The 25,444-nt window shown below is 41.9% G+C and overlaps 2 protein-coding genes across 3 annotated transcripts in view; both read left to right on the top strand.

Annotated features, from left to right (window-relative positions):
* LOC125903086 (regulator of G-protein signaling 7) overlaps nt 1-17,646 on the top strand; it is a 78,616-nt gene extending 60,970 nt beyond the window's left edge. Inside the window, exons 5-18 of one of the 2 annotated variants that reach the window (XM_049599754.1) lie at nt 2,670-2,776; nt 4,014-4,065; nt 5,078-5,142; nt 5,484-5,560; nt 7,164-7,245; nt 8,200-8,274; nt 8,434-8,532; nt 8,833-8,894; nt 9,531-9,641; nt 9,770-9,895; nt 12,708-12,894; nt 13,005-13,094; nt 16,290-16,326; nt 16,582-17,646. In XM_049599754.1, coding sequence (XP_049455711.1) covers nt 2,670-2,776; nt 4,014-4,065; nt 5,078-5,142; nt 5,484-5,560; nt 7,164-7,245; nt 8,200-8,274; nt 8,434-8,532; nt 8,833-8,894; nt 9,531-9,641; nt 9,770-9,895; nt 12,708-12,894; nt 13,005-13,094; nt 16,290-16,310 — 1,154 coding nt within the window. In that variant the 3' untranslated portion in view covers nt 16,311-16,326; nt 16,582-17,646. The remainder of the gene's footprint in view (nt 1-2,669; nt 2,777-4,013; nt 4,066-5,077; nt 5,143-5,483; nt 5,561-7,163; nt 7,246-8,199; nt 8,275-8,433; nt 8,533-8,832; nt 8,895-9,530; nt 9,642-9,769; nt 9,896-12,707; nt 12,895-13,004; nt 13,095-16,289; nt 16,327-16,581) is intronic. The other variant, XM_049599753.1, reaches the window with a different exon arrangement.
* A 636-nt stretch (nt 17,647-18,282) lies between these two features.
* Nucleotides 18,283-25,346, top strand: LOC125903491 (gremlin-2-like). Its single transcript, XM_049600446.1, has 2 exons — nt 18,283-18,762; nt 23,982-25,346. The coding sequence occupies exon 2, from the start codon at nt 23,983-23,985 to the stop codon at nt 24,559-24,561; it is 579 nt and encodes a 192-aa protein (XP_049456403.1). The 5' UTR covers nt 18,283-18,762; nt 23,982; the 3' UTR covers nt 24,562-25,346.
* Nucleotides 25,347-25,444: the final 98 nt, after the last annotated feature.

Raw genomic sequence — 25,444 nt, 5'->3', positions numbered from 1 at the left:
AATCACTCAATGAATAATCAAATTACACGGCAGAAACAAACAGGGGCGCTACTGAATGTAACAACATGTAAATAAATAGTTTGCTATACTGTTTACAGTGACCCCCAAAAAGGCGATGTTGAGAGGGAGTCGTCGACACAATATTACACATGAATAATAGATGCTGACACCACAAAGGAGGTTACAGCCGAGCAGCGGGGAATAACTGGTGGCATATGAGACACACAGTTGATGATGATTACATGTTTTCATTATCTGATGGTTTTAAATCAAGGACAGTCAACCACGTGCAGCCGAGCTCCAGGGGGACTCAGGGTTTTCACTCCAACCAAGCACAACACCAGGTGATTTGACGGATGAGTTCCGCCTCTCCAGCTGAAGGTGGGCTAATCAGCGGGACCTCCTGCTGTGCTGTTTGGTTGGATCGGAGACCTGCCTATCCCTCTGTCAAAGCAGTGTCAGAGTCTATTAGAGCCGCAGCTTCTCACTCAGGTCCTGGTGTTCATTCTGGCCGCTTTGTCAAGGATAAAATTTATACCTGGGGATGAAAGGTGAATAAAGTTAATTAGCTTGTGTGACACAAAAGCACAGCACGCTGGCTCGGGATCTGTGATGAGGAACTATTGATTGCAGGATAATCAGAGAATCTTCTTTTAATGAAAGAGTGAGATCCCAAAGCTGGTTTATCTTTTAATGCTTCAGTATAAACTGAATACGAGTGATTAAAGAGAATAAATTATCATTTATATTAAGATAGGGCCTTATCAGCTTGATCTTCAGAGCAGGAGTTTGACATTTTTGAAAATACGCTTATGAGTTTTCTGGAGGAGCGTTAGATGATGAGATCGATACCACTCTCATATCAGTGTTAAATGTAAGGCAGCAGCCAGTTAGCTTAGCTTAGCTTAGCTTAGCACAAAGACTGGAAACATGGCGAGACAGCTAGCCTGGATCACTCATATGGTGACAAAATCCACCCAAGCTCACAAAATAACATCATTTTCTGTAACAGCTTATCCTCTTACAACCTGTTCTCATTCCCAACTCGTCAAATACTTAGTCAGTGATCTGGGCGTCCGATACTGATGCACAAGGGCGCATTTCACAGTGGTATGATGCGCACCAAGTGGTGGCAGCTGGCAGCCTCGTCAAATACCACCTCTTTGTCAGTCTGCGTGAGATATTGATGCACAAAGGCACCGTTTGCTGTTTCAAAACACACAAACCGACAGCAGTTTGTAACATTGCCGGCAACTATGTAGGAGCACATGATGTATGTCATATGACATTACATGACCTATTTTAAGCCAAGCTGTGATGTTTTTCCTAATCATCCATTTGCTTTTGGAGCCCAGTCGCACTCTGAAGTCTTCGAAAACCGGCGCTTGGGCAGTGACTTGCGGTGTCAGACACTAACGAAAAAAGTCGTCTTTTAACGTCAGCATGACATGTAGCCAGTCGCCATTATAGTTTAACGGTGCTTGGTGGTATCAGGGGAAAATGCGGCAGGACAAGAACGAAAGTTAAGGTGGCAAAAGTCCGAGAAGGGCAGGTGAGAGGAGTTGTGGATGGGTCCAATAAACACCGACTTTCACCCAGGAGAAAGGTATTTGCGTCCCATAAGATTATAAAGCCGGGGGTGTCGGTAGCTTAGTGGATAGTGCCAGTGTCCCATGTATGCGCTGCCTTGCCGCTACGCGCCATCATCCCAAAAAAGACTGTATGCATGTAACTAGCAGCAACATTACATTTCCTTGTACATTTCCTTGGAAAACACAACTGTGTTTTGAAAAGACACGATGCATATGATAAGCATAAATTGCCACACCATCCCAGAATGTCACAGTAGGGTAGCTAGCACATCATATTTGCATGTTTGATGAGTTAGGATGAAAATACATTGCCTCTTAAGGAAGCGATCCCACAATGGGCAGGAGGCAGAGTACAACCTGGATAGATTCCGATACCGGTCTGACACATAGAGACACATAACCATTCACACTCATATTCCCACTGACCCCATGCCTACAGGCAATTTAAATTCACCAAATATCCTAATCTGCATCTCTTTGAACTGTGGACGGAAGCCGGAGAACATGGAGAAAACCCATGCTGACACTAAGACGACATGCAGACTCCACACAGAAGGGCCCCAGCCTGTCAGGGGGTTAAACCAACAACCCTCTAGCTGGGTTGGTGTTGCAGTGCTAACCACTGCTACTGCACCACTCTGCCGCCCACAAAATAACACAATATCTCTAATTTGCCTACAAAAACAACTTGATGTTGTGTCTTCCCCCACCAAATAAGAGAATAGTAAGTTGTCAGTCTGTTCCTTTCAACCTGAAATTGCCAAAATATTACTAGAAAAATGACATGCAAATTGCTGAAACGTGTGAATGTTTTAAATACAGGAAAGTAAAGCTGTGGGGAAACTTCTAGCTCACGTGGCAGAGCGTGTGCCCCATGTAGGCCGAGTCATTTACTTGGTGTCATCCTCTCCGCCCTTTCTTGTCACTCTCCAGCTGCTCTGTAATACAGGCAATAAAAGCTCTAAAATAAGAAGTATAGTTGTACGTGTTGTTGTACAATATAACCTGGGGAAACTGACACAAATGATACAAGTACACTGAGTTTTAAATGTACTATTTGTCTGTGTTTTCTCCCAGTGGAGGCTCTTCACCTAGGAACTCTGATGGCTGCACATGGTTACTTCTTCCCCATCTCAGACCACGTTCTCACTCTCAAAGACGATGGCACTTTCTATAGGTTTCAGGTAAGAATGATAATGCTCGGATTCTTATTTGTGTTGAAGGGTCTTATCATATCTCTATTAGTCTTTAGATATCTGTGGAAATATTTAAAAACGACTGAAGGGGAAACACTTCACATGGGATCATTCTTTAAACAGGCCATACGTGTTGTGTCATCAAATGAACTGTAGAGAAAGTTTTGAGTTTAAGAGTGCAGAGTCATGTGGTATGCTGCAGGAGATTTTTGGGACTCAAGTATCACATGAGCACTCACAGGTGTGTTAAATATACATGTGTCACATAAATAACTACCACAGTTTTTCTTATTTCAATGTATTTTCTTTCACCTTCTTCAAAAGATAACTTTCAGTTCATCCAAAAAGCATAATAAATCTAAACAAAATAACATAGATCAAATAACAAAGCGAACCAGAAGAAGCCACGGGCGAAACGCGTTGTTGGCTCTTAATAAAATCACTGTAATTCAGTTCAGTGTGTGGTGGTTTATGTTCATGATTTTATCTGAGATGCTCCTGCGGGCCGACCAGCACCTGATCCTCGAGACTGGCTGTGCAGAGGGAGTTCTCTTTACTCCTACTGTAAAGTGTATTGTCATTTCTACATAAAACATCTGAAGCTCATTCTTTGCTGTTGAAAATAAAGAACAAAAATCACTTCACACACGAGAAGAGCCACAATCATCATAAATCTGTTGAAGTGCCTCTGTGTGATGTGCCGGAGTCAGAACGTTGATTAGGAGTTGCTGTGTTTCATAATTCTTACAGTCCCTGAACAAAAAAAAAAAAAAAAAACATCACTCTGAATGTCAATAGTGAGATTGACAGTTTTAGTGATTTTGCACCCTGCGAGCTCCCCCAAGTGTGCAGCACAGAGCTAACCAAAGTAGATCAATGCCTAAGGCTGTTTGTGTTAGTAGCCAGCTTCACTTTGCTCTTTACGTGCAATCGCTTTCCATCTGAAGCCAGTCCAGTCCATACAGTGCTGCCCCGAGGAGGGTCAAGATTCATGCTGGTGTCTGCTCTCAGCGCTCACTGAAAGGAGCTTATGTGCTTTAGACGTTATGCCGAGCCCATTATACAACAAAATGTTTTATTGTGACAGATGCGGGGCTGCGACTGCGTGCCCACCTCGCATGACAGGGCACACTTTGATCCAAAACGCCATGTGGTTCGCTGTACACTGTCAAAGATTTAAGGTTTCTCTTGGTTTTGTTTCCTAATGACCTGTTTTTCCCTTCAGACTCCATACTTTTGGCCATCAAACTGCTGGGAACCAGAAAACACAGACTATGGTGAGAAAGCTGTTCTCTTATACTCTAATGCCTGCGTTGTGCAGAGTGCAGTATGAGCAGGCTAAAACTGCAGAATGCTGTGTAGTGCATTTGTCCAGTAGATATGTTATTACTGCAAGTGTTAGTAAAATTTCAAAAGATGAAACGTAGATGATGCAACTGCAGGGTGGTAGGTAGAAACATGAAATCACCTTTCGTTTTAGCTGCCTGGCCCACAGTCAGAAACGGTTATAGTGCACTTGGCATGCAATAACTCCTATTTCTATTTTATATATTTATATATTCAGTATCTTCCAACCTCAGTCGATTGCCTGAGGCATTCTCTCTGACTGATGCAGACTGATTACATTTAAGGAAACCAGGGATGTGTTTGCATGCCCGTGCACCTGTTGTGCACATTTGGCTCAAGGTTTTAACGACGATACAGGGATGAGCTTTTCATTGTTTACAGCGGAGTGGAGTGCAGATAAACACTTCATAATGCCAAAAATGGTTTGAGAGAATAGCCGCAGCCTTGCAGGTCTTTCATTTGTTTTGTGAGTTGTAGGAGAAGGATGTGGCTAATGCTCGCCGTGGGAATAATCCGGTGAGCGTCAGGGGAAGTTAGAGCGTCTCAGATGAAGCAACTGATTCACATGAATGATGCCCCTTAATGAAAACAGCGTAATGGCATAATGAAGCCTCCACATAATGGTCAGTTAACAAAGGGATGAAGGGATGATGATAGTACAGGAAGACATCAAAAGTCAGGCGCGAGCGCACACACACACATACACACACACACACACACACACACACACACACACACACACACACACACACACACACAAGCACACACTGTAACAGGCGCTCAGACACCATGCACAGCCAATGACCTTTGTGATTTGCAGGCCAGTTTAAATGTGCAGTTGAGAGGATTAAATGAGTAAACGCAGGGCCACTTAAGGCTGTTAAAACCAAGCTGAAATCCCGTTCTCCCTCTGTTACGGATCTCTCTGTCTCTGTCTCTCAGCTGTTTACCTCTGCAAAAGAACAATGCAAAATAAAGCACGTCTGGAGCTTGCAGACTATGAAGCGGTAAGTGATAGAGGCCTTTTAGTGTCAGTGCTCTTCTCTTCACTTATCTGTTCTGCTTTCGGCTCTCAGCCTTTATCTCTTGCCTTTTTTTGTTCATGCTGACACTGAAAACATTTGTTATTTTTGTGTGCCACTGCATCATTTGTAACTTTCCTTTTTCACCAAAGCTATTAAATGAATCACCGGGTTAGTTAAACTCAGGGTGTGCTTTTTTGATTTTGGGATCATTAAAGATGGTATCCAGCCGTGCACTGTACACATCATGTGCGGTAAACATAATCAGCCCAGATCCCTCAAAAGCTTTTCTTTCCCCACCTTATTGTTCTTTGTTTTACTTGCAGGAGAGCTTAGCAAGGCTACAGAGAGCTTTCGCCAGGAAATGGGAGTTCATTTTTATGCAAGCAGAAGCACAAGCAAAGTAGGTTTCTATAAGACCCACACCCACATTGAGCCATTATGAGCGCGTCCCCTTACACCCTCATTCTGACATGATTTAAAGGAACACTTCATCTGCAAAATGGTCATTTGCATATCAGCTTCTCACTGTGTGTTACCTTGAGTTCGTAAAGTGAACGGACAATCCAAAAAAAGCAAACATTCTTCATGAATTAAAATAAGCGAAGGCGATATCAAAACACCTGTTTAAAACCTCTCACACAAATCATGCAGTGTAATCCAAGTCCCATTTATCAAGTCATATGCTCAGTACTTCCCAAACACGTGCATTTTTGCTTAAACATTACAATTTAAAACACACCACTCAAAACAGTCTCATGCACGGCCAAGGACTGTAGCATGCCTGAGCAAGCGTGTGCGTTTGAACTCTATTGAAGCGGAGCTAATATGCACACGCATGCCTAGGCACACTCAGAGTGCGCTTCCCGTAGGCGGAAATGTTTTAAATTGTAATGTTTTACCGAAAATGAGTATGTTACAGGGTAAATGAGACTTTGATTATACTGCCCGAGCTGCATGAGAGTTTGTTATCAGATGTTTTGATGCAGTTATGCCAGCGCCAGGCTGTGGCATAGGCAGTGAGGGCGAATCTTGAGGGCGCCGTCATCCATGGGGCAGAGATGCCACAAGTGGGGGAAGGAAATAAATCAAAATGTTCATCTTTTACTATTTTGTACTAAAACTATTATTACTATTATTTTGAAATATTACATAAGGCCACAACAACATAACTACAAAGCAAAGCTTTGGGTTCCTGCTGTTCCCCAGCCCCTGTCCTCAGCTCACCACTTCCACCTGCTCCCTGGGGGAGATGGGCGAGTTATCTGACGTCACATGGACCCCGAAACACACTGTATCGTCATCACGTCAAATGACAAAAGCTTTCTGGTGCCCACTCAACTCACTACACTACTGAAAGGAGTGTATGTGAACAAAAAGAACATGAAATCGGCAGGAGGAGAGCTGGTTTTTCATGCGAAAGAAGGTTATGTTAAAGGTTGTTTCATGAATGTGTATTATTGAGTTTGTGCTCATTCAAAGGTCGTGTATTGAAGGACTGAATGACTTTGAAACTGTTCATTTATTTTTGTCTATAGTGTAGATTTCTGCATTTCCCTGGCACAAAAGAAGAATAAACCACTCCAGAAAACAGCAGAAACACCAATATAAAAACATCGATATTGGCTACTGGCGAAATTGTAATTTCAAACATTCATCTCATTCAAACATTCATATCAGCCCAGGGGCGCTGGGGGGAGTCTCGCCTAGGGCACCACATGTGCGAGGGCTGCAACTGAGTTTTGCTGTTAATAAATGTGGCCCCCAATGACTTCACTTCATAAGGAACAGTCACCTTTTTTGGATTTTTCATTCACCGTGGAGGCATCATATATTCAATTTAACACACAATGATAAATTGATATAAAAATGGTAATTTTGCAGGTGAAGTATTCCTTTAGCTTTACTCCAACATCCCTGTATTTACCAGCGCACAATTACAGATGGTAGGTGTGTTTGAATAAGCTACATGTTCTGTTTTCTGAACTCCCTTCTCTCCCCCACAGAGTGGATAAGAAAAGAGACAAAATTGAGAGGAAAATTCTCGACAGTCAGGAAAGAGCATTCTGGGACGTGCACAGACCAGTGGTGAGTGAAATTACTGATGTTGTTGTCACCTTTGCTGCTGCCGATATCATTGCCGACATTATCAACATCATCTTAATTGTTCCTGCAAAAGTGAGGGATATTGGGAAAATAATTTCACACTGATCACTCTCTAGCACACACACACACACACATTCAAAATTACATACTGCTGATATGGTATATCATTTACGCTCTCTGGGTTATTTTAATCCAGGCAGTAGAGGTGCATCAAGATGTGTGACAAAGAAATTATGTTTTTAATGTCACTTCATGTGATTTACACATAAACTACACAGTATAGGAATGGTGTAAAGAGGTGAGAACGCTGTAAACCATCCGTCGTGCATTCCCCTGCCTTACACATGAAATACCACATCAATAACTGTCACAACACATCGCCTTCACTGCTGCTCTCTACCTTGTTCATACACACTTGCTAAGCATTAGCATTTATTTTCCCCCTGAGGTTAAAGGGTCTCCTCTGCTGTATTTCTCTGAAAGCCGCTGCTCCATGCTTAATTGGAAAATAAGTTCAATTTATGCGTCCTTGGAGCAACATAATCAATATTAATTCAAATTTCACAGTGACGCTGTCAAGCTACTTAGCTCTGTTCTTCTGGAAGAGACCTAGATTAGACCACTTGTTCAATCAGCCAGAATTTGCACACTAAGACTCTGATTTCCCGCTGGTTTACTTGTTTTGCTGGAATCGGCACATTCCATGTTTAATTAACTGGCATCTGACACATTGTCCCGGAGACTTCTCAGAATCACACCCCAGCTAAGCAAATTGGATTTGATTACCTGAAACTCATAACACGGTGGCGAAATTACACCTTCGCCGTTTGTGGCGTTATTCTGGAGGGCAGAGCAGGAACAGCTGAAGTTGTAATTATATTAAATTTAAGTGGAATTAACTGAATTTTCTGATTTTTCTCTTCGCTCTTCCAACAGCCTGGATGTGTGAATACAACGGAAGTTGACATAAAGAAATCGTCCAGAATGAAAAACCCCCACAAAACCAGAAAGGTACAGTATTTTCCCACTGACACGCCTTTCGTTTAAGGTCAGGCTTGATAACACAGACGTGAACAGACAGGCTTTTTGTTCCTTGCTGTGCTTGTCAGCAGCTATAAGTCCACTACTATTGAAAGTTATATTTAATTTTTTTGTTCTTTGTCGCCTCAGTCTGTGTACGGGCTGCAGAATGATATCCGTACCCACAGCCCGACTCACACCCCCGCCCCAGAGGCCAAGCAGCCTACAGAAGAAGAACTGCAGGAACAGGTTAGACCTGCAGGGAGCGCTCTCTTTAACAATATGAAGTCAATACCAGCACTTAAATTGTAATTTTAGTTCTTACTTTTGATCTGTACTTCATAGTTGCATTATTTTTTTTAGTATGATTTTAATAAAAGTGTGATATGTACATAACTGAGTAAAATGAGTACAGAGTTTAAAGCGCACACAGGAAGTCAAATAATAAAAGCATCATGTGGGTGGTGTGTGAATACACTTGCAAAGTAGCAATTTCTTGTGAATTAGTGGAGACTGATGTATGCTAATTGTTCCCTGCTGTGGTTTCAGATCGCCTTTTGGCAATTGCAATTAGACAGGCATCGACTGAAAATGTCCAAAGTGGCAGAGAGGTAAGCGATGTTCTTTGTGACTTTATTCAGTTTAGCCATCGATCTGTTTATTGAGCCTTTAAACGGCCTAACATGGCGTGGAATTAAGAGCTCCGATGACCTTGGAGAGTGATTGGGCCCAGACAATGCCTTCAGTGGGCGTCAGTGCTGACGATACCAGATACTGGGTGGCACACAAAGTGTCGATTTGTCATTTCCTTCACTGAAAAGAGATTTCAGCATTCAGCATAGAGTTCTCTAGCCTTGTGTCCAAGTACAGGGTCAGTCTCTCTCGTCTGGCTCTAACTTTATTTCAGTTTGAGGAGGATTCTACGGAAATGTAATGCATTCAGTCAAGAGCAGAAGTATTTGCCCTGTTCTATTGAATTAAAAAGATTATTATGTCAGAGATCTAAGAAAAGTTTCCATGAAAAGAATCATTTTTTCTCAAGTGGGTGCATCACTCCTCTGCAGGATTCCACTTCCCCTTTTTTAATTAAAGTTTACAAACAGACAACGCAATTCATGGTCACTATCAGAAAGTGACAGAGCAGAACTTTACTGTATGTGATAACTAGATTATAATATAGATCACAATTTCCACCAGTGACACATATAGCTGTCATTCATATGCTCTATTTTCTCCTCACATAACAGTTTACTGGGCTACACAGAGCAGTACGTCGAATACGACCCCTTCCTCACGCCTCCAGATCCATCCAACCCCTGGATCTCAGATGACACCACACTTTGGGAGCTTGAAGCCAGGTGGGTGTATGTCTCCAGAGGAAGAGCAATAATATATTTGGATGAATATACACAGTGGATCAGCTGATATACATTAGCTTTTTGTTGCACACTTCATTCATCAGTTGAATGCTTGTTTCCTCCTCCAGTAAGGAGCCAGGCCAGCAGAGGGTAAAGAGGTGGGCTTTCGGCATCGATGAGGTTTTCAAAGATCCGGTGGGGAGAGAGCAGTTCCTCAAGTTCCTGGAGTCTGAGTTCAGCTCAGAGAATCTCAGGTACTCACCAACATGCACACACACACACACACACACACACACAGAAAATATCTATAAGAACATTGGATTGCCTTGAATTCATTCCTTGTTTGCTTGATCCAACCTTAAAGCCTCAGTTTATATTTTTGACTTTATAGAGTTTAGCTTCCACCCAAATAAAATTGCATTTTTTTCCACTGCTGACTGTTTTACTGCTATGTTTACCCCACAGAATGGCCTTTTTCAGAGTGTTGGAATATCACCATGTAAACAGCTTTTTGATAAAGCCCATTTAAACTACTTTGTAAACATTTATTAATTAGTTTGATCTATAACAATTCACCATATTCTCTAAAATGATCATAGGTTTAATTCGTAATATCATAATCTGCAAAGCAAGCTGTCAAATAAATGTAGTAAAAAATTTGAAATTTTGTGGACTAAAGGTATAAAGCGGCATAAAATGAAAATACTCAGGTGAAGCACCTAAAAATGTACTTAAAGTGACAGTTCACCCCCAAAATCAACATGTTTTTCCTCTTACCCGTAGTGTTGTTCATCAATCTTTATTTTTTTGGATGTTGAAGATATTGGCTGTAGAGATGTCTGCCCTCTCTCCAATATAATTTTACTAGATGGCACTCGGCTTGTGGTGCTCAAAGAGCCAAGCAAATGGATTTGAAAACCTAACAGCAATGTCTATTTCCAGAAATCACAACCCGGTCACTCAAGATAATCCACAGACCTTGTTGTGAACAGTTTCATGGAGGAACTATTTTCTTTCTACCGAAGTAAACCTGCCAACCTTATCACCATGCATTATCAAGCGTACATCTCAGCTGAGCTGTAATGTTAGCTAGCTCAATGCAACTCTTGAAATCTTCTTTCCCTCAATGGGCTGGTGTAGTTTGGTAGTGATGGACTTGGGGCTCATCCTACTCTCCAATGTGCTATGTGTGAGCTCAGTCCTGCGTGTTCTTTAATGAAGCAATAGGAGAAGATATTCGGTCTCAGTTAATGTAGTTTATTAAGCAGTAAAGGAATAAAATTACAGAGCTCTGGGTCTCAACTTCACGTCCCTGACGAACAACAAAGGTGTGTCAGTTCATGAAGTCTGACCTCCTGTCCTTTCCCTGACCCAGTATATTTGAGCGTAACAGAGTGTCATTGTGCACGCAAGGCGTTGTCCTCTTCTCATTGGCAGTTCCACTTCCTCCTTCACCACACCACGCCCCTGCCTCGTGTTAATCTGACTCCTTCCCGCTGACAGTGGGGGCGTGGTTCCTGTTTAGAAAGACAAGAGAACAACACAACTCCCTACACGTGCTGTACCTTACTATCTGTACATCACTTTCTATTCTTACTACCATATATGAAACTAATTATCTAAGCGTTGCAGTATGTGCTCCTCAGACTTCATGTCTCTTCCTCTCCTGTACTTCTCCACTTCTGCAAAGCAAACACATTCAGATCAGCTGAAATCATCTCAGTATTCTCATTGTTCACACATCTAAAATTTATATAGTGAAACACAACTGATAGTAAAACATATAAAATCATTCTATTCCCAACAGTAGAAAGAAACATGAAACTCATGAAATTGTTGTTGAGCCTTCAAAATGTACTTTTTTGGCACTTTGAGCACCACAAGCGGAGTGCCATATCTAGTTTCATCGTATTGGAGAGAAGGCAGACATCTCTACATCTATCTCCAACACTCTACAACTCACACAAAATGTTGATTGATAAACAGCACTACAGGTAAGAGGAAAATTTGGATTGGATAGTACTCACTTTCTACCACTGTCTGTTAACTAACATAGCTGGTAAGATAACAAGATCCAGTCATGTGTTTTGATTTGAAATAGGAATTGTTCCTTTAACTGTAATCGCCACATGCCTAATCACACCCCTCACGGCTGCCTAAACCTTTGCTAATTGTACCCCTCAACCACAAACCGAGCCTTAAGCCTAAAATAAAGGGTTGAGTTTCATGGGAACAGCTTTTTGTTCCCACATGGGTCCCCACAATGTGACTGTGTGAACAGATATTTGTCTCCACAACGTGATTAATACGAGCACACACAAACACATAAATGAACTCTATTTGAAACACTCACAGAAACATACAGTATATGCATTCCCACTGTATATGCCCATATGGTTACATTGGAATAACTGAACATCAGTTTTATGTGTTTCTCTGATGACACCCACGATCAGTAATATCTCACATAATTCTGAGAAGGTAACACCTATCACTGTTATTACCAGGGTCACTGCGTCTTCCACATATAAGGAGTAACCTACAATAAGATGGTTTAATCAGCAGGGAGAGCTGGTGGATGCAGCTTCCTCTGTTTTTTTTTTAAATATGCACCAAATGTAGCTGTGGCTAGAATAACACAGGTGGGCAGGAATATTATGCTAATCGGTTTATTCATGGTAACAGGAATACTGCAGAGTATCAAAGATGCATGCAAACAGCTAAATATGAATAGAGCAACCACTGTGCAGGATAGCTCCCCTGCTCCCTCTGATGGTACATGCCTGTATTGTCTCTGCCCAAAGCTGATAATGTGGTCAGACTAATTGAATTACATTTTAATATCTCAGCCAGTTGAGCATCGTTTTAACTCTCCTGTTATTGGATGGAAGCATGGAAGAGGCATGCTTCTATTAATTTAATATGTGTAAAATGGAAAGGGATGGAAAGTAATTAATGAATTATTATGTGAGATTTTTGTCTCTTAAAATGAGTTTACATAGTTTGATATTACTTGTGCAGCTTCTGATTTGTGCTGTATTAATTACCGTTACCTTTGACCTGTAGGTTCTGGCTAGCGGTCCAGGAACTAAAGAAGCGTCCCATCAGAGAAGTTCCAACCCGGGTTCAGGAGATCTGGCAGGAGTTTCTGGCCCCCGGAGCGCCCAGCGCCATCAACGTGGACTCCAAGAGCTACGACAAAACCACCCAGAATGTCAAAGATCCTGGTCGCTACGCTTTTGAGGATGCACAGGTGCATAAAATACAAATACATTAAATCACATCAATAGCTACTTTCTGGCTTATGTACATTTTTACACCAAGCATTATACATTATTGCCCCATTATCTGTTTCTCCAACAGGAACACATCTACAAGTTGATGAAGAGTGATTCTTACAGCCGTTTCATCCGCTCCAGTGCCTACCAGGAGTTATTACAGGCCAAGAAGAAGGTACAAAGCACAAAACAGTGGATAAACATTTTAATATGAAATAGGATGAAATACAGAGAACTACATGCAGATGACAGTGCATGCTTACAACATGTGTTGCTGTTTGCACATACACCCACTCTGAAACCTGCCCTCCTGGCACCCACACTCACATCTTTTCAGAGTCTGTTAAATCACACTTCAAGCCTATTCCCAGCAATCCGTTCACATACAAAACAAGCGTGCAAATTTAGTTGCTGTTGCACTCACCTGTAGTGACATATATTCTGCTGCAGGGGCAAGGGTGTTATAATTCAGCTCAGTAAGTTTATACAGATATTTCTGACCACTAAGGGGCAGAAAACCATTGTAGATTAACAACATGAGCATCCCAATGGAGATGTGTTTCTGTTCCTTTTACTTGTGGTTTGATCACCAGTAACTCATAAACGAAAGCTGGTTTGTCAAAAACAACAACAACAACAATATATATATATATAAACCAAGATTCTGTTACAGCATTGCCCTTTTTACGCCCAAAATGTTTTTAGAAACATGATTTAGTTCAGCTGTAATACAAGAGCTTGTGAACTGCCACCATACTGTATTCTTTATTGTAAAAGCAGACGCTGAATATACTTCACTCAAACAGTAAAACAAAAGGGGGGATTGCACTTGTGCATCAGCTCTATGCACAGCCTGTGAGCATTTATACTTGTGCAGCTGTGTGTCTGTGTCAGTCTGCAGTTACACCTCCAAAACACTGGGCGGCGGCAGAGGTTTCTGTGAAGTGCTGTAAAGTTTAGTTAATTCAAAACACACATTAAACATGGCTTCATAGCGACAATTTCAAACACAAGTAGTTATCTGGACACATTTTCCCCAGAAATACAACATGCTAACGTTATTAGCACAAGCCTATGGCATTTTACATTGTATAAGTTAGTCTAGCAGGTAGCGAAAGTCTTCCCTTCTCATATGAAGCCAGGGAGAGCAGCAACATGTAACTAAGGTAACATTACGAAATTCGGCTCCTTTACAACTCACAAAGTTCACCAACAATACAACTGTCTTTTACTAAACACGTCTTCCAAATAAATACAACATGCTAATGTTTTTAGCACAAGCCTATTGCATTTTACATTGTATAAATTAGCCTAGAGGTTAGCGGACATTATCTCTTCTCATATGAACAACAGCAACATTTAACAAAAGGTAACGTTAAAAAATTCGGCTCCGTTACTCCTCACAAAGTTCACTCACAACACGTTCTCCAAGCAAATACAATATGCTAACGTTATTAGCACAAGCCTATGGCATTTTACATTGTAAAAATTAGCCTAGCAGCCAGCGAAATTCTCCCCTTCTCATAAGAAGCCTGGGACAACAGCAACATTTAGCAAAGGTAACGTTACAAAATTCAGCTCCATTACAACTCACAAAGTTCACTGACGAAACAAATGTCTTATATTAAACACGTTTTCCGAGCAAATACAACATGCTAACGTTATTAGCACAAGCCTATGGCATTTTACATTGTATAACGTAGCCTAGCAACGAGCGGAGATTTCCTCCATTCATATAAAGCCAGGATAAATCACACCAAGACATAAAATGCTATTTTGTGGAGGCTTTGTTGTCTTCACAAATTGTTGTTTCTTATCTGTGGAATTAAAGTAAATAAAAGCTTTGTTTGCACTGAGGGAAATGGTTTCAGCTAACTGGAAAGTGTAGTACTATTTCTGCATAGATGCACATCGGGCAGAAACATACTTTAGCTTACCGTTTAACTGTAACACGACATCATCTGTTACCAGCCAGCCGCCATATTGTTTCCTGCATCAAAGAATTCAGGTGCTGTGCAGTGCATTCTGGTAGTTTTCTACCTCCTGAGCGAAAGCAAATGCCATGGTCTTTTTCTCTGTTTTGCTTGAACATGTGGCAGCAATTTCAAAAGTATTTCCATCACTCTACTGCATAGACAGCCCAGTTTTGTGGAAAGACCATCTTTCCAGCAGTGAAAAACTTCTTTAACGCAGGGAAGAAAAAGAACATGTCAAACACCCGCATGTGAGCAATACCAATGAGGGGCAGAGAGAGAGAGAGTAAAACATATTAACAGAGTCTGCGTCAGCTGTGCATGATGGACTAGCCGATCAGGGTATTGGGTTTGCAGAAACCATCGTGAATAGCAGGGACACAGAGGCTGTCATAACATGATGAATAATAAAGAATCACACAGGTGTATAGAGTGTGCCAGGGCTGACGTCAAAACCCGGACGTTTAGCATCGCGCTGGTTCCTGGAAGAGAAAGTGAATGTGATTTTTGCATTGCGTTTTGGATTATGACAGAAAATAAGATCTGTGGCTAACACAAGTTTATGATACTTACAGGTTTTGTCCAGCGAGATAATCTTCACATATGAACACCTTTCATACCGCATTTGAAGCTTAAATGCGATCGCCAGAAGTAAAAAGCTAACATTAGTCTTTAACGGACTACATGACTACTCCACGGTCGCATGACTCTTGACGTCACCGCCACTAAGCTTTCAACTGATTTCGGCAGCTTTATTTTAAAAACATTGTATAATGAAGAAATCGGACTGTTTAAGCTCAATAAGAAGCTATAATGGCGGACTGCCAGCACTCTTGCCTCTTCGGGGCTGATGACGTTTAATGTCCCCGACAGGGTTTGTAGTCGTATTGAGCACCTTGTTAGCAACCGCCTTTTTTACGACACGTAAAAGCTTCAAAATTCACAAGTAGGGTATTTACTGACGTGTTTTATGTTGTACATCAAAACCTGAAACTCGCTTAAGCTTTCGTTAACCACAGACCTTATTCGAGGCATTTTACCAAAATCCCATTCAAAAAACGTATTGACTTTTAGACAAGAGAACCGGAAGTGCTAAAAGCGCTAACGGAGTTCCGGGTTTACTGGCACACTCTATTTGTGTGTTTAAAACCTGCTCTGTCTCACGCCTCCTGCACTCTTCTGCTTGTCAATTTGGCAAAGAAGATTTTAGGATTATAGTTCAGGGTTGTTTTTTTAACAAATTATGCGAATGCAATACACATTTTTAAGGTAGCCAACAAAAAGTGCAGTTCTTATCTATCTGGGTTGCAAACTGTTACTCTCTACATGTTATGATTTATATAATCCTCTGCACAGTAAAATTGATTTACTTAATGTGTCCTTTTTTATCCCTACAGAAAAGTAAGAATTTGTTCTGATGGCTCTTGCTTCCAGGTAATGTCCAATACAAAATTATACATACTGTACAGTGTCATGTAGTTGCTGTATTGTCAGTGATACTACCAGTAACTGTAGATATGTTATGATAGACACACTTATTAGCACGTTTATAGGTTCTATGTATACATACTATATGTAATGTCATGTCCATGGTTGCTCATATTGTCATTGACATGTATTTATTCTCTCTCATTCACATTTACATATTGACTTCATTCTCATTTCCACCTGTCTGCTCTCTCTGCACAGGGGAAACCACTAGCATCCAAGAGGCTGACCAGTCATGTGCCATCATGCTAAAATCAATGCCATCTCTCTTTCTCTCTCTGGGACATGGAGAGGGAGGGGACCATCTCATCTCTTCGTCATCATTGTCTGTCCATCCGCTCTTGGCTCAGCCGGGCGATGAGCCGGACCGTCTGTTCGTCTGTTGTCCACCGGATGTTGCATGTCCATGGAGAGGATGTTCCTTCTTCTCTCTCCTCTTACAGTACCTGATATATTTCCAGTATTCTCAGACAAGAGAGGCACTGCTGGACTCGTGAGGACACTGACAGACTGGACGAAATGAAAAATGTCATTGATGGAAATTAAATCCAGTGTTCAAGTTCTTACCATCGTAACTGCTGGGATTGGAGCCCCCTCTCTCACTTCCAGCGGAAACAAATGATGTCAGAGAAAAAAATAAAAATTAAAAAAAAAAAAAAAAAACACATAGAAAAAAATATATAATGACAGCTTAAACGGATAACTCTAACCAATGTCATCGCTTTACATGATCTGAGGTCACAGATACTTTGTCATGCTATGGGAAGTGTTGTGCAGAATGAATATACAATATATATACATATATATATTATTATTATTATGATTATTTATTGTGCATTTATTTTGCTTTGCATTATTTTATTGCACTACAATAATTAGCACATATGGTTTTCATTGCACTTGTAAAGTCACATTCAAATCTACAAAAATGCTGTCTCCTGTCTTATGTAGAACATAATTCTTTGTTATTCTCTCCTGCATTTATTTTTATACCATATTTAAAGACACTTTTACTTACTTGTATTATTAAAGTTGGCCCTCTATCTGTTACGTTGGCTGGGTCTGGATTTTTTCTAACCTTCTGAACACACAGTGCCGCTTTAGCAATGAAGACTAGTGTAGGATTCATTCTGCAGGGTTTAAAGAATCAGGTAACAGTGGTTGAATAATGCACTTTTGCTTTCTGCCACTAGAGGGTGTTAAATTATTTCCTACAGCAGGGATCTGCCTCCTTTCAGCAACCAGCTCGACACAGATCAGCAAAACGCACCACAGTACTCTTCAGACAAATGAAGTTTTGTCATGCAAAAGTGTCATCATCCTCTGGTCTGCTGAAGGGGTTATTGTTCAGACAGCACCCGTCTGAGGTTTTTCAGGGTCTGTTGATGTTTCCTCTCTTTGATGGCAGAAGTGACAGCCCGTGTTTTCAGTCTCTGTGCCCAGTGGTCAGCTCAGCCAGAGCCACAGAACAGACAAACATTATTGTCTCTGTTGCATCTAGGAATGTGAATTGTGGCCTTTTTCAAAGCACCCTGTTAGTGTGTCTGGGTACATGCATGCAATGATTTATGGATTGGGGATTATGGGTTGTAATGTGATGTGGTCACAGTGCCAATGAGAGAGGATAATTTAGGGTTTTTGAAGGAGATCATTGTTTCTTCACAATTTTGACCTTTATTGTCCATGGTGGCAAAATGTCATCCACCTCCTTAAAATGTAAATGTCAAACACAGAGGAAGAGGGAAGAAAACTTACAAAGGATGAAAGAAGACAAAGGAAAAGCTGTCATTTTGAATGGTTTGATATGTCATGGATGGGTGGGCATTACAAAAAAAAGATGTAAAGTAAATATAGCTACAGGCAGAGAGAGACAGACAGCAGGGAGAGACAGACTTAAAGAAGTGAAGCTTGGTTTGATTCACACAATGACCAACAGGATAAACCCTCCCAGTCTTGAGGAGGGAAGGGGGTGGTGGGGATTCAAACTAAGGCAGGCTTTACAGTGAGTCAAACACTCTCAAAGACAGACTACAGACAGGCTCCACAGCACTAAGATAAGAGCTTACTGTGACTGAGACCTGGAGCTTCTCTAGTAAAACAGCAAACAAAAAGACTAAACAGCCAAAGTTTGACTGAGAGAGAGAAAGAAACAAAAGAGACACAACTTGTCCAGCGAGATGGAAAACTGATTGTCTCCAAGACTTTGAAACTTTTCTGGTGAGGGGGGAGAAAAGAGGAGCAAGGACAAGCCTGAGGATACTACAGATTATGTTGCCATGGAAACCGAAACCTGGAAGCGGACGCAAGGACCACTGAAGGTGGACAACCTCCCTTGACTGCATCCTTGACGCGTTACTGTCCCGCTGCGCCCTGTGGTGAGAGGTACATAACCCATAATTTATGCTTCACCGCTTTAACACCTACTTAACATTTTATTTAAGAGCCAAAGGGGCGCTTTCAACAGGTTGCAAGAACTTTCTATGGGTATTTTAAAATGTCAAGTACCATAGCAAATAGCATGCACTGATTACACTTTAATGGCATGTCAGTCAAGAAAGTTTTTGACGCAAGCTGATACACGTGGACTCATAACTCACCTCACGTCACTGGCTGAATTTTCATTTGAAATAACAGGATTTTAAAACAGCAATAAATGCTGTAGAGATGAACATTATTTGGATCTTATTCAAGGGAAAAGTGATGTGAAAGTACCATGCACCATTTGGATTTACTGAAATAAGTGTAGCTAAGTGAGTGCTGGTGCGACATATCCCACATGAGCGTGCCGAACAAGTGGGCAGTAAGAGACTGACTGATATAGTGAGACTGAGTGACTCAGTGAGTCTCTGAATGACTAAGCACAGAACCATGTAATCCGACCAGCAGTAGTTGTACAGCTATTTAGTATTTCTGCCAGCAGTCAGGGCTTGATTCCCACTGGGGCCACCCATAGTAAAAAATATACGCCTTCAAAGTGCTGTAAGGTGTTCTGGATAAAAGTGTCTACTAAATTACTATAATTAGTGGCTGGAGGTTCCAGGGAATTAGTGTTGTGAGTGAGAGAATTAGTGAGTGATGACAGTGTGTTGTACTGCGCATCTCAGTGAGATTAAGAGCCAGTTCAGTTTCTGCAGTGAATATGAAAAAAGAGAGATAATGATGTTAGTGTGCACAGTGAACCTGTAATAATATCTATTCTTCTCCTCTCTGTTCAGGTGTACAGGTGTATATCCTTGCTCACTTTTGTATCATTTATGTATTTGTGTACAGTCATGTGTGCAGTGATGTGTATCCGAGTTGCTGTGTGAACGTATGTGTGTGTTCCTGCAGTATGCGTGCGGTGGAGTTTGCCTTCTGATCCTTCTTACGGCTCCGGTGACTGCACCACCTTGTACAGTCCGCTCTGATGTCAAAGAGGATTTAGCACGCAGACACATTACAGTTTCTTTAGCAACAGAAAACACTTCATTGTAAGCCTCTAAAGATAGTAAAACTGGCGTTTCACAGAAGCCTTAATGACATTCTTAACACGTGAAGTTTACGCTTTACACATGATGAGCAGCCACTAAGAAAACACAGAGGAAAGCGGATTAAAATGGCAGATTAATGCTGCGTTTTGGCCAGTCGTGTTAAAATAAACCTTTCTCAGACCAACAGAACATTCACCTTGCTTGTGAGCAAAATATGGATTAAAAGAACCGGTTTTAAACCCCTTAACACGCAGAGGCCTGCTGGTGCGCCAGTCATTGCAAACTCATGCTGAGCAGCCAAACACTGAGCAAGAATATTTCTATTTGATGGATGGTGAAGCCATAAAAAAAGTATTTGGCTCCAATGTTTCATTCGTAAACATATATAGGATCAAAAAGATCTGGAACAAGCTGATACAGAATGTAATTCTGTCAGACAGTGTGAAATATGGCCATTTTAGCAAGTGGAATCTACTTAAGGGGAAACCAAAGGGGAAATCTGTATGTTAAGGGATTAAACAAACAAATTCCACTTTAAGTTCAAATGGAAGGTGGTGTTAATCACTGAAGCTAAGTAGTGTCATCCTGATCTGAAATGAGAAACCCTGCACTATCATAGCATCTCTAATTGCCTCTCATCCTCCTCTAAAGCACTTAATGTTGCTGAGGCGAAGGAGTTGCCTTACATTCTTGCCAGTACTTAGCTTGGAAAGCATTATATATGGGCTGCTAGTCATTATCAAGATGGATTGTGGTGACAAATGGCTGCCCAAACTGCCTAAAGCAGCCTCCTGGCAATGTTGGCATTAGACACATTTACACAGAAAAGCCCCCGAAAGGACCCCCCCACCCCCACAACTGTTAATGAGCCAACAGCCGAGCGTAGTTTGGGAAAATAGAATCCGCAAATGCAGATAATGACATGGTTCCTCTTTGTGTAATTGGCTCCAAGTGAAAACATTTCATTTACCTCTCTTTCCCTCTTTATATCCTGTGTATGTGTGCTTGAGTCTGCCTCTGTGTGTGTGTGTGTGTGTATGCGTGCGCACGCACACATGTGTGTGGTCACGTATGTGTGTGTGCGCAGCTACCCTTGTGCGACTGAGGTTTGAGCTGCACGGTGAATTAAATGCAGTTCTACTGTAATTAACTGCACTTACCAGTCTGTGTATGAGACTTTCTGACGCACCAATAATTGAGGCATCAGGTTTTGTTTGTTTTAACCTGCCTTTGAAGACATGCTGGGAAGATGTTTCACATGGTTTAGTGGAAGGACATCTGTGCGCACACATTTTAAGCCTTGAAAGGATTCTTGTTTCTTTTTTCAATTATTTAACGACCGAAAATCTGAAATATTCAAATATTTAGGCATCTCGGCTAGAGATTTTCATGACTGATTTTGTTTTTCATTTCACTTTGAGATTTGAGGGGAAAAAGAGCCATTGTTATCCACACAGAGAACATTACCATGGTATTATAATGCCATTGTGAAAAACAAAACATAACAAGTTCCCACTGATGATAATAGTTGTTTTCAAAAAGGCTTGTGTCTAGCTCAGCAGTCTCTCTGGTATTTGTTTCTGGTATTTGTAATTTCATTAGAGGTCTGAATTTTGGAACCAAGGTCTGCCACAGTTCAGTGAAGCATGTCCCCCCAAGTATTTGTGGTTCTGGTAAAACATAAAGCTGTGTTTGTGGACAATATTAGTGTTTAGCAGACAGAAAGGTCCGGTTCAGTTCTGCCTCAGCATTAACACACAAAACCACAGTCTCCTTCCGTCTCTGGGACTATGTGATGATTGGTGCTGTGCATCAAGGAGAGACAGACAGATAGAGTGACAGAGAGAGACAGATAGGGAGGGAAAGAAATATAGAGACAAACAGCTTGTGGAGAGATATACAGTTGTGGGAGAAGGGCATATACCGTGCATGAAGCCAAGTTGTGTTGGTTTTGTTTCCCAGTAGGTCATCTGTCCCAAACCCCTCGATCTCTTCAGGCCCTTTCCTTCAATCTCCCCTACCCCAACCACTAACCACCTCAGGAGCTCCCCCCGAAGCCCCTGAATCCCTACCCCAAAACCGCAATTTGTCTTGCTGCAGAGATTAATGAGGATAGCTTAGCATGGCTGGCACTATCATACTTAAGCACAGTTTGGGAGTGGAGAGGGAGCGCCGCTGCTGGCTGTATAGGCCATCCGTCATGCCCTATGTACACAGTCGGTCAGGCCATCCCTCAAAAGTCCCAGGGGCTTTGCAGGCTGTTGCTCACCAGAGTCACAGGGTGCCTCTTTAAACGATGGACAGTGGGTGAACAGGGAAACAGAGAACAAGAGCCTGCACACAGAAGCAGAGCCTATTCCCCTGACCAGGGGTTCATGCATTTAAATACTCAGTCAGCAGGAAAGAGATGGAGCAGCTCAAGACAAATGAGACTGTGTTATACATGGAAGGTAGATCACTGGAAGATGGAGAGGGGTCATGACTCCCTGATGCAGTAGGTGGTGGAAGGACCCAGCGGGAGTCTTTGGTTAAGTTATTCTAACCTTATGATGGGTGGGCGTGCATGCTGGCTTGTGCGTGTATGCAAAATGTCTTCCTCCAGAAGAAGCGCTGATCTGAAATGCAGTTTCCATCATGATTACGATATTTGAGGAGTTATATTCGGCAAAAAAAATAAAATAAAATCAGTTCCCAGTGATACTCTCATTGAAAATTGATATCATGATGCATTTGTCTTCTGGACATCCTCAGATGGAAAATAGCAAATATCAATAATATACTTGATTGTAAGCATGGATCACATCTGATTTCTTGGCAGAGTGTACACAGAGTACAAAATATTGTCTTTTCTGCACAGGTTTGATCTCTTAATGAGGAAAACAAAACACAAAAACAAATAGAAGAGATCAGATTTGCACAAGAAAGCATTACAAAATGAAGTAGATCTTCTGTGTCTTTGTACCTCCAACATATTTCTTGATAAACTATAGAAAAAATCTGATCAGAAATGAACTAGACCTCTGCTTGATGGACAAACAGATGCTGCCTAGCTCACGTTAAGTGCCGCAGGGACAGTGATATTCAGACTTGAGCGCTCGTGCAGCCCGGCCAGAGCTGCCGTAACCTCAGGGTCAAGGGCAGAAAAAAAGGAGGCAAAAAACAAAGTGGATTATGATAAAGTAATTTGTTCCATGTCAGTGTGAGTTTCAGGTCCAGGAAAGGAGAAAGGGAACATACAAATTTGCACAGCAAAGAAGAGTCTGCGAATAGGAGCAGCCAATGGCCTTGAGGCAGTTTGGTTCTCTGTCAGAATTTCTGACTTGATGTCATGCAACGCTTGTCAAGAGCAACATCTGCTGAAAAGATGCTTGAGTGATGGTCAAAAATGTGCTGGCGCAAATACTGACAGCATGCACACGGGCGGATACTCTGTCCTGAATGGCTAAGAAATCATTTCTCTAGATCGCGCTGTCTTTCTTTTTGCATTATGGTGATTATGGACACTATGGGTCATTCCCAGTTCAGTTTGCTGCATAGTATATCACCAAAGAGTAGGAGAGTGGACTCCCAAAGGGTACTGTAGAGTTCCCCAACTCTTCCCCTAATAACATGCAGATGGGCCTCTCTAATGCCTGTTTACATATCTGCGGCATAGTTCATGACTAAAGTAAGCAAAGCCCTAATTATTTTACCCGGCGACGGGACCAATAAAATCAACTTCCCCTTCTCGTTATGGGTGTTTAAGTGTATCCTTTGATGGCAGGGCTTTGTTTATTTTTGGAAGAGTTGCGTAGCCGAGAGGAAAGCAAATAGAAGTAATGACACAGAGATGCTGACAAATGGGGGCCCTGGTGATGGATTCATTTCCTCACTGATGCCTGGAAGGCCAGACTGCAAAGGTGGTTCAACGTGAATACACATTCACACAACTGCAAACATGATTGGCAGTATTGATATGTTCACAGCAGTCTGACTGTGATGTATCGTCACATACTGCCTGAAAGTGTCACACTAGCCTCAGTTTCACTCACTCACTCAAGATTCTGTTCATGTGACCACAGATGCTCAGTTCTTCAGAAGTCTTTTCGGTTTAGAAATGTAATGCATAGTAATGTGCTTCTCTCTTTTCAGAATGCTGTGGAGAATAACTATCCCGGTCATACTGGCTGGGGTGCTCTGCATCACAGCAGAGACCAAAAAGCACCGGCCCCAGGGATCCATCCCATCCCCGTACAAGACCAAAGGGAACCTGTCCTCAGAACGTCACCATCGGCTACTGCAGCAGAAACCAGAGGTGCTATCCTCCAGCCGAGAGGCCTTGGTGGTGACAGAGCGGCGCTACCTCCGCAGAGACTGGTGCAAGACCCAACCCCTCCGTCAGACTATCAGCGAGGAGGGCTGCCGCAGCCGCACTGTGGTCAACCGTTTTTGCTATGGCCAGTGCAACTCCTTCTACATCCCCCGCCATATGGGCCCCAGCTCGGGTCAGGGCCAGAATCGAGGCCAAGCCTCAGGCTCTGGAAGGAAAAGCCACAACAAGGCCCAGGAGCCATTCCAGTCCTGTTCCTTCTGCAGGCCACACCGCATCACACAGCTCACAGTGCAGCTGGACTGCCCAGACCTGCAGCCCCCCTTCAGACACCGCAAGGTGCAGAGGGTCAAACAGTGTCGCTGCATGTCGGTGGAAGTGAGCGGCCATGGGAAACTGTGAGGAGGGACTTGAAAGATAAAAAACACTCGAGGAGAAGGCAGAATGTCACAAACTTTGCCAAACAAGGACTGGCTTCATGTTGAACTATTCTGCATTGTGTTGTACAAATAATGGCTTGTCCCACAATAAAATGACATGGAACACGGAACTGGTATTACTTAACAAAGGCTCAACAATGATTTAATCAGAGACTAGCAGCCATGTTGGCAAGCTGATGCTGCTGAAAGAGACTGATTCAAGTGGCTGCGCAAGAGACACTGATGATGAAGCAGCCAAATTTCAACAACAATAAACAAGCTGTTCCTCTGTTATTTCAAAAAGTTCATATCTACCTGGCTATTTGTACATCTGTCACTATGTTCCTTTTTGAAAAAGGAGTTACAGGAGTGTCTTTGAGTTCTAAAACTGCAAAGCATTATGGATACTGCTGATAATTCAGCGTCTTAAAGAAACTGTAGAAATAGTGTGACCTCTTTAAAAAGTTTCTGTAATATGACATGTTTTCCTGCAGGTGGATCTACAGTAACTACACAGTGTGCCGGCAATGTTTTAAACTGTAGATGTCTTGTATCTGTTGTCCTGTATCTTTTCCTTAACTTTTATGATGTCTGAAACGACACACAAGCTGATGTCAAGGATAAGATTTCAAGAAACACTAAGCAACACAGAAACGACCAGTGGCATCCACCTGCTCGGACACAAGCCTGGCTGTATACATCTGCCACAAATATACTAGCCAGTAGGAAAAACATACTGCAGCATGTGTAATGGAGGTGCAATGCAATATATACAGGATATATATATTTTATGTATGTGTGTAAGTATGTCTGTGAAAAGTATATTAAATCTATTTCATATAAAACAACAGTGGTGTTCAGAGTGC

This window comes from Epinephelus fuscoguttatus, linkage group LG16, assembly GCF_011397635.1.
Source record: "Epinephelus fuscoguttatus linkage group LG16, E.fuscoguttatus.final_Chr_v1".
In the NCBI taxonomy this organism is placed as follows: Eukaryota; Metazoa; Chordata; class Actinopteri; order Perciformes; family Serranidae; genus Epinephelus; species Epinephelus fuscoguttatus.
This window is presented reverse-complemented; position numbering and strand designations above follow the sequence as displayed.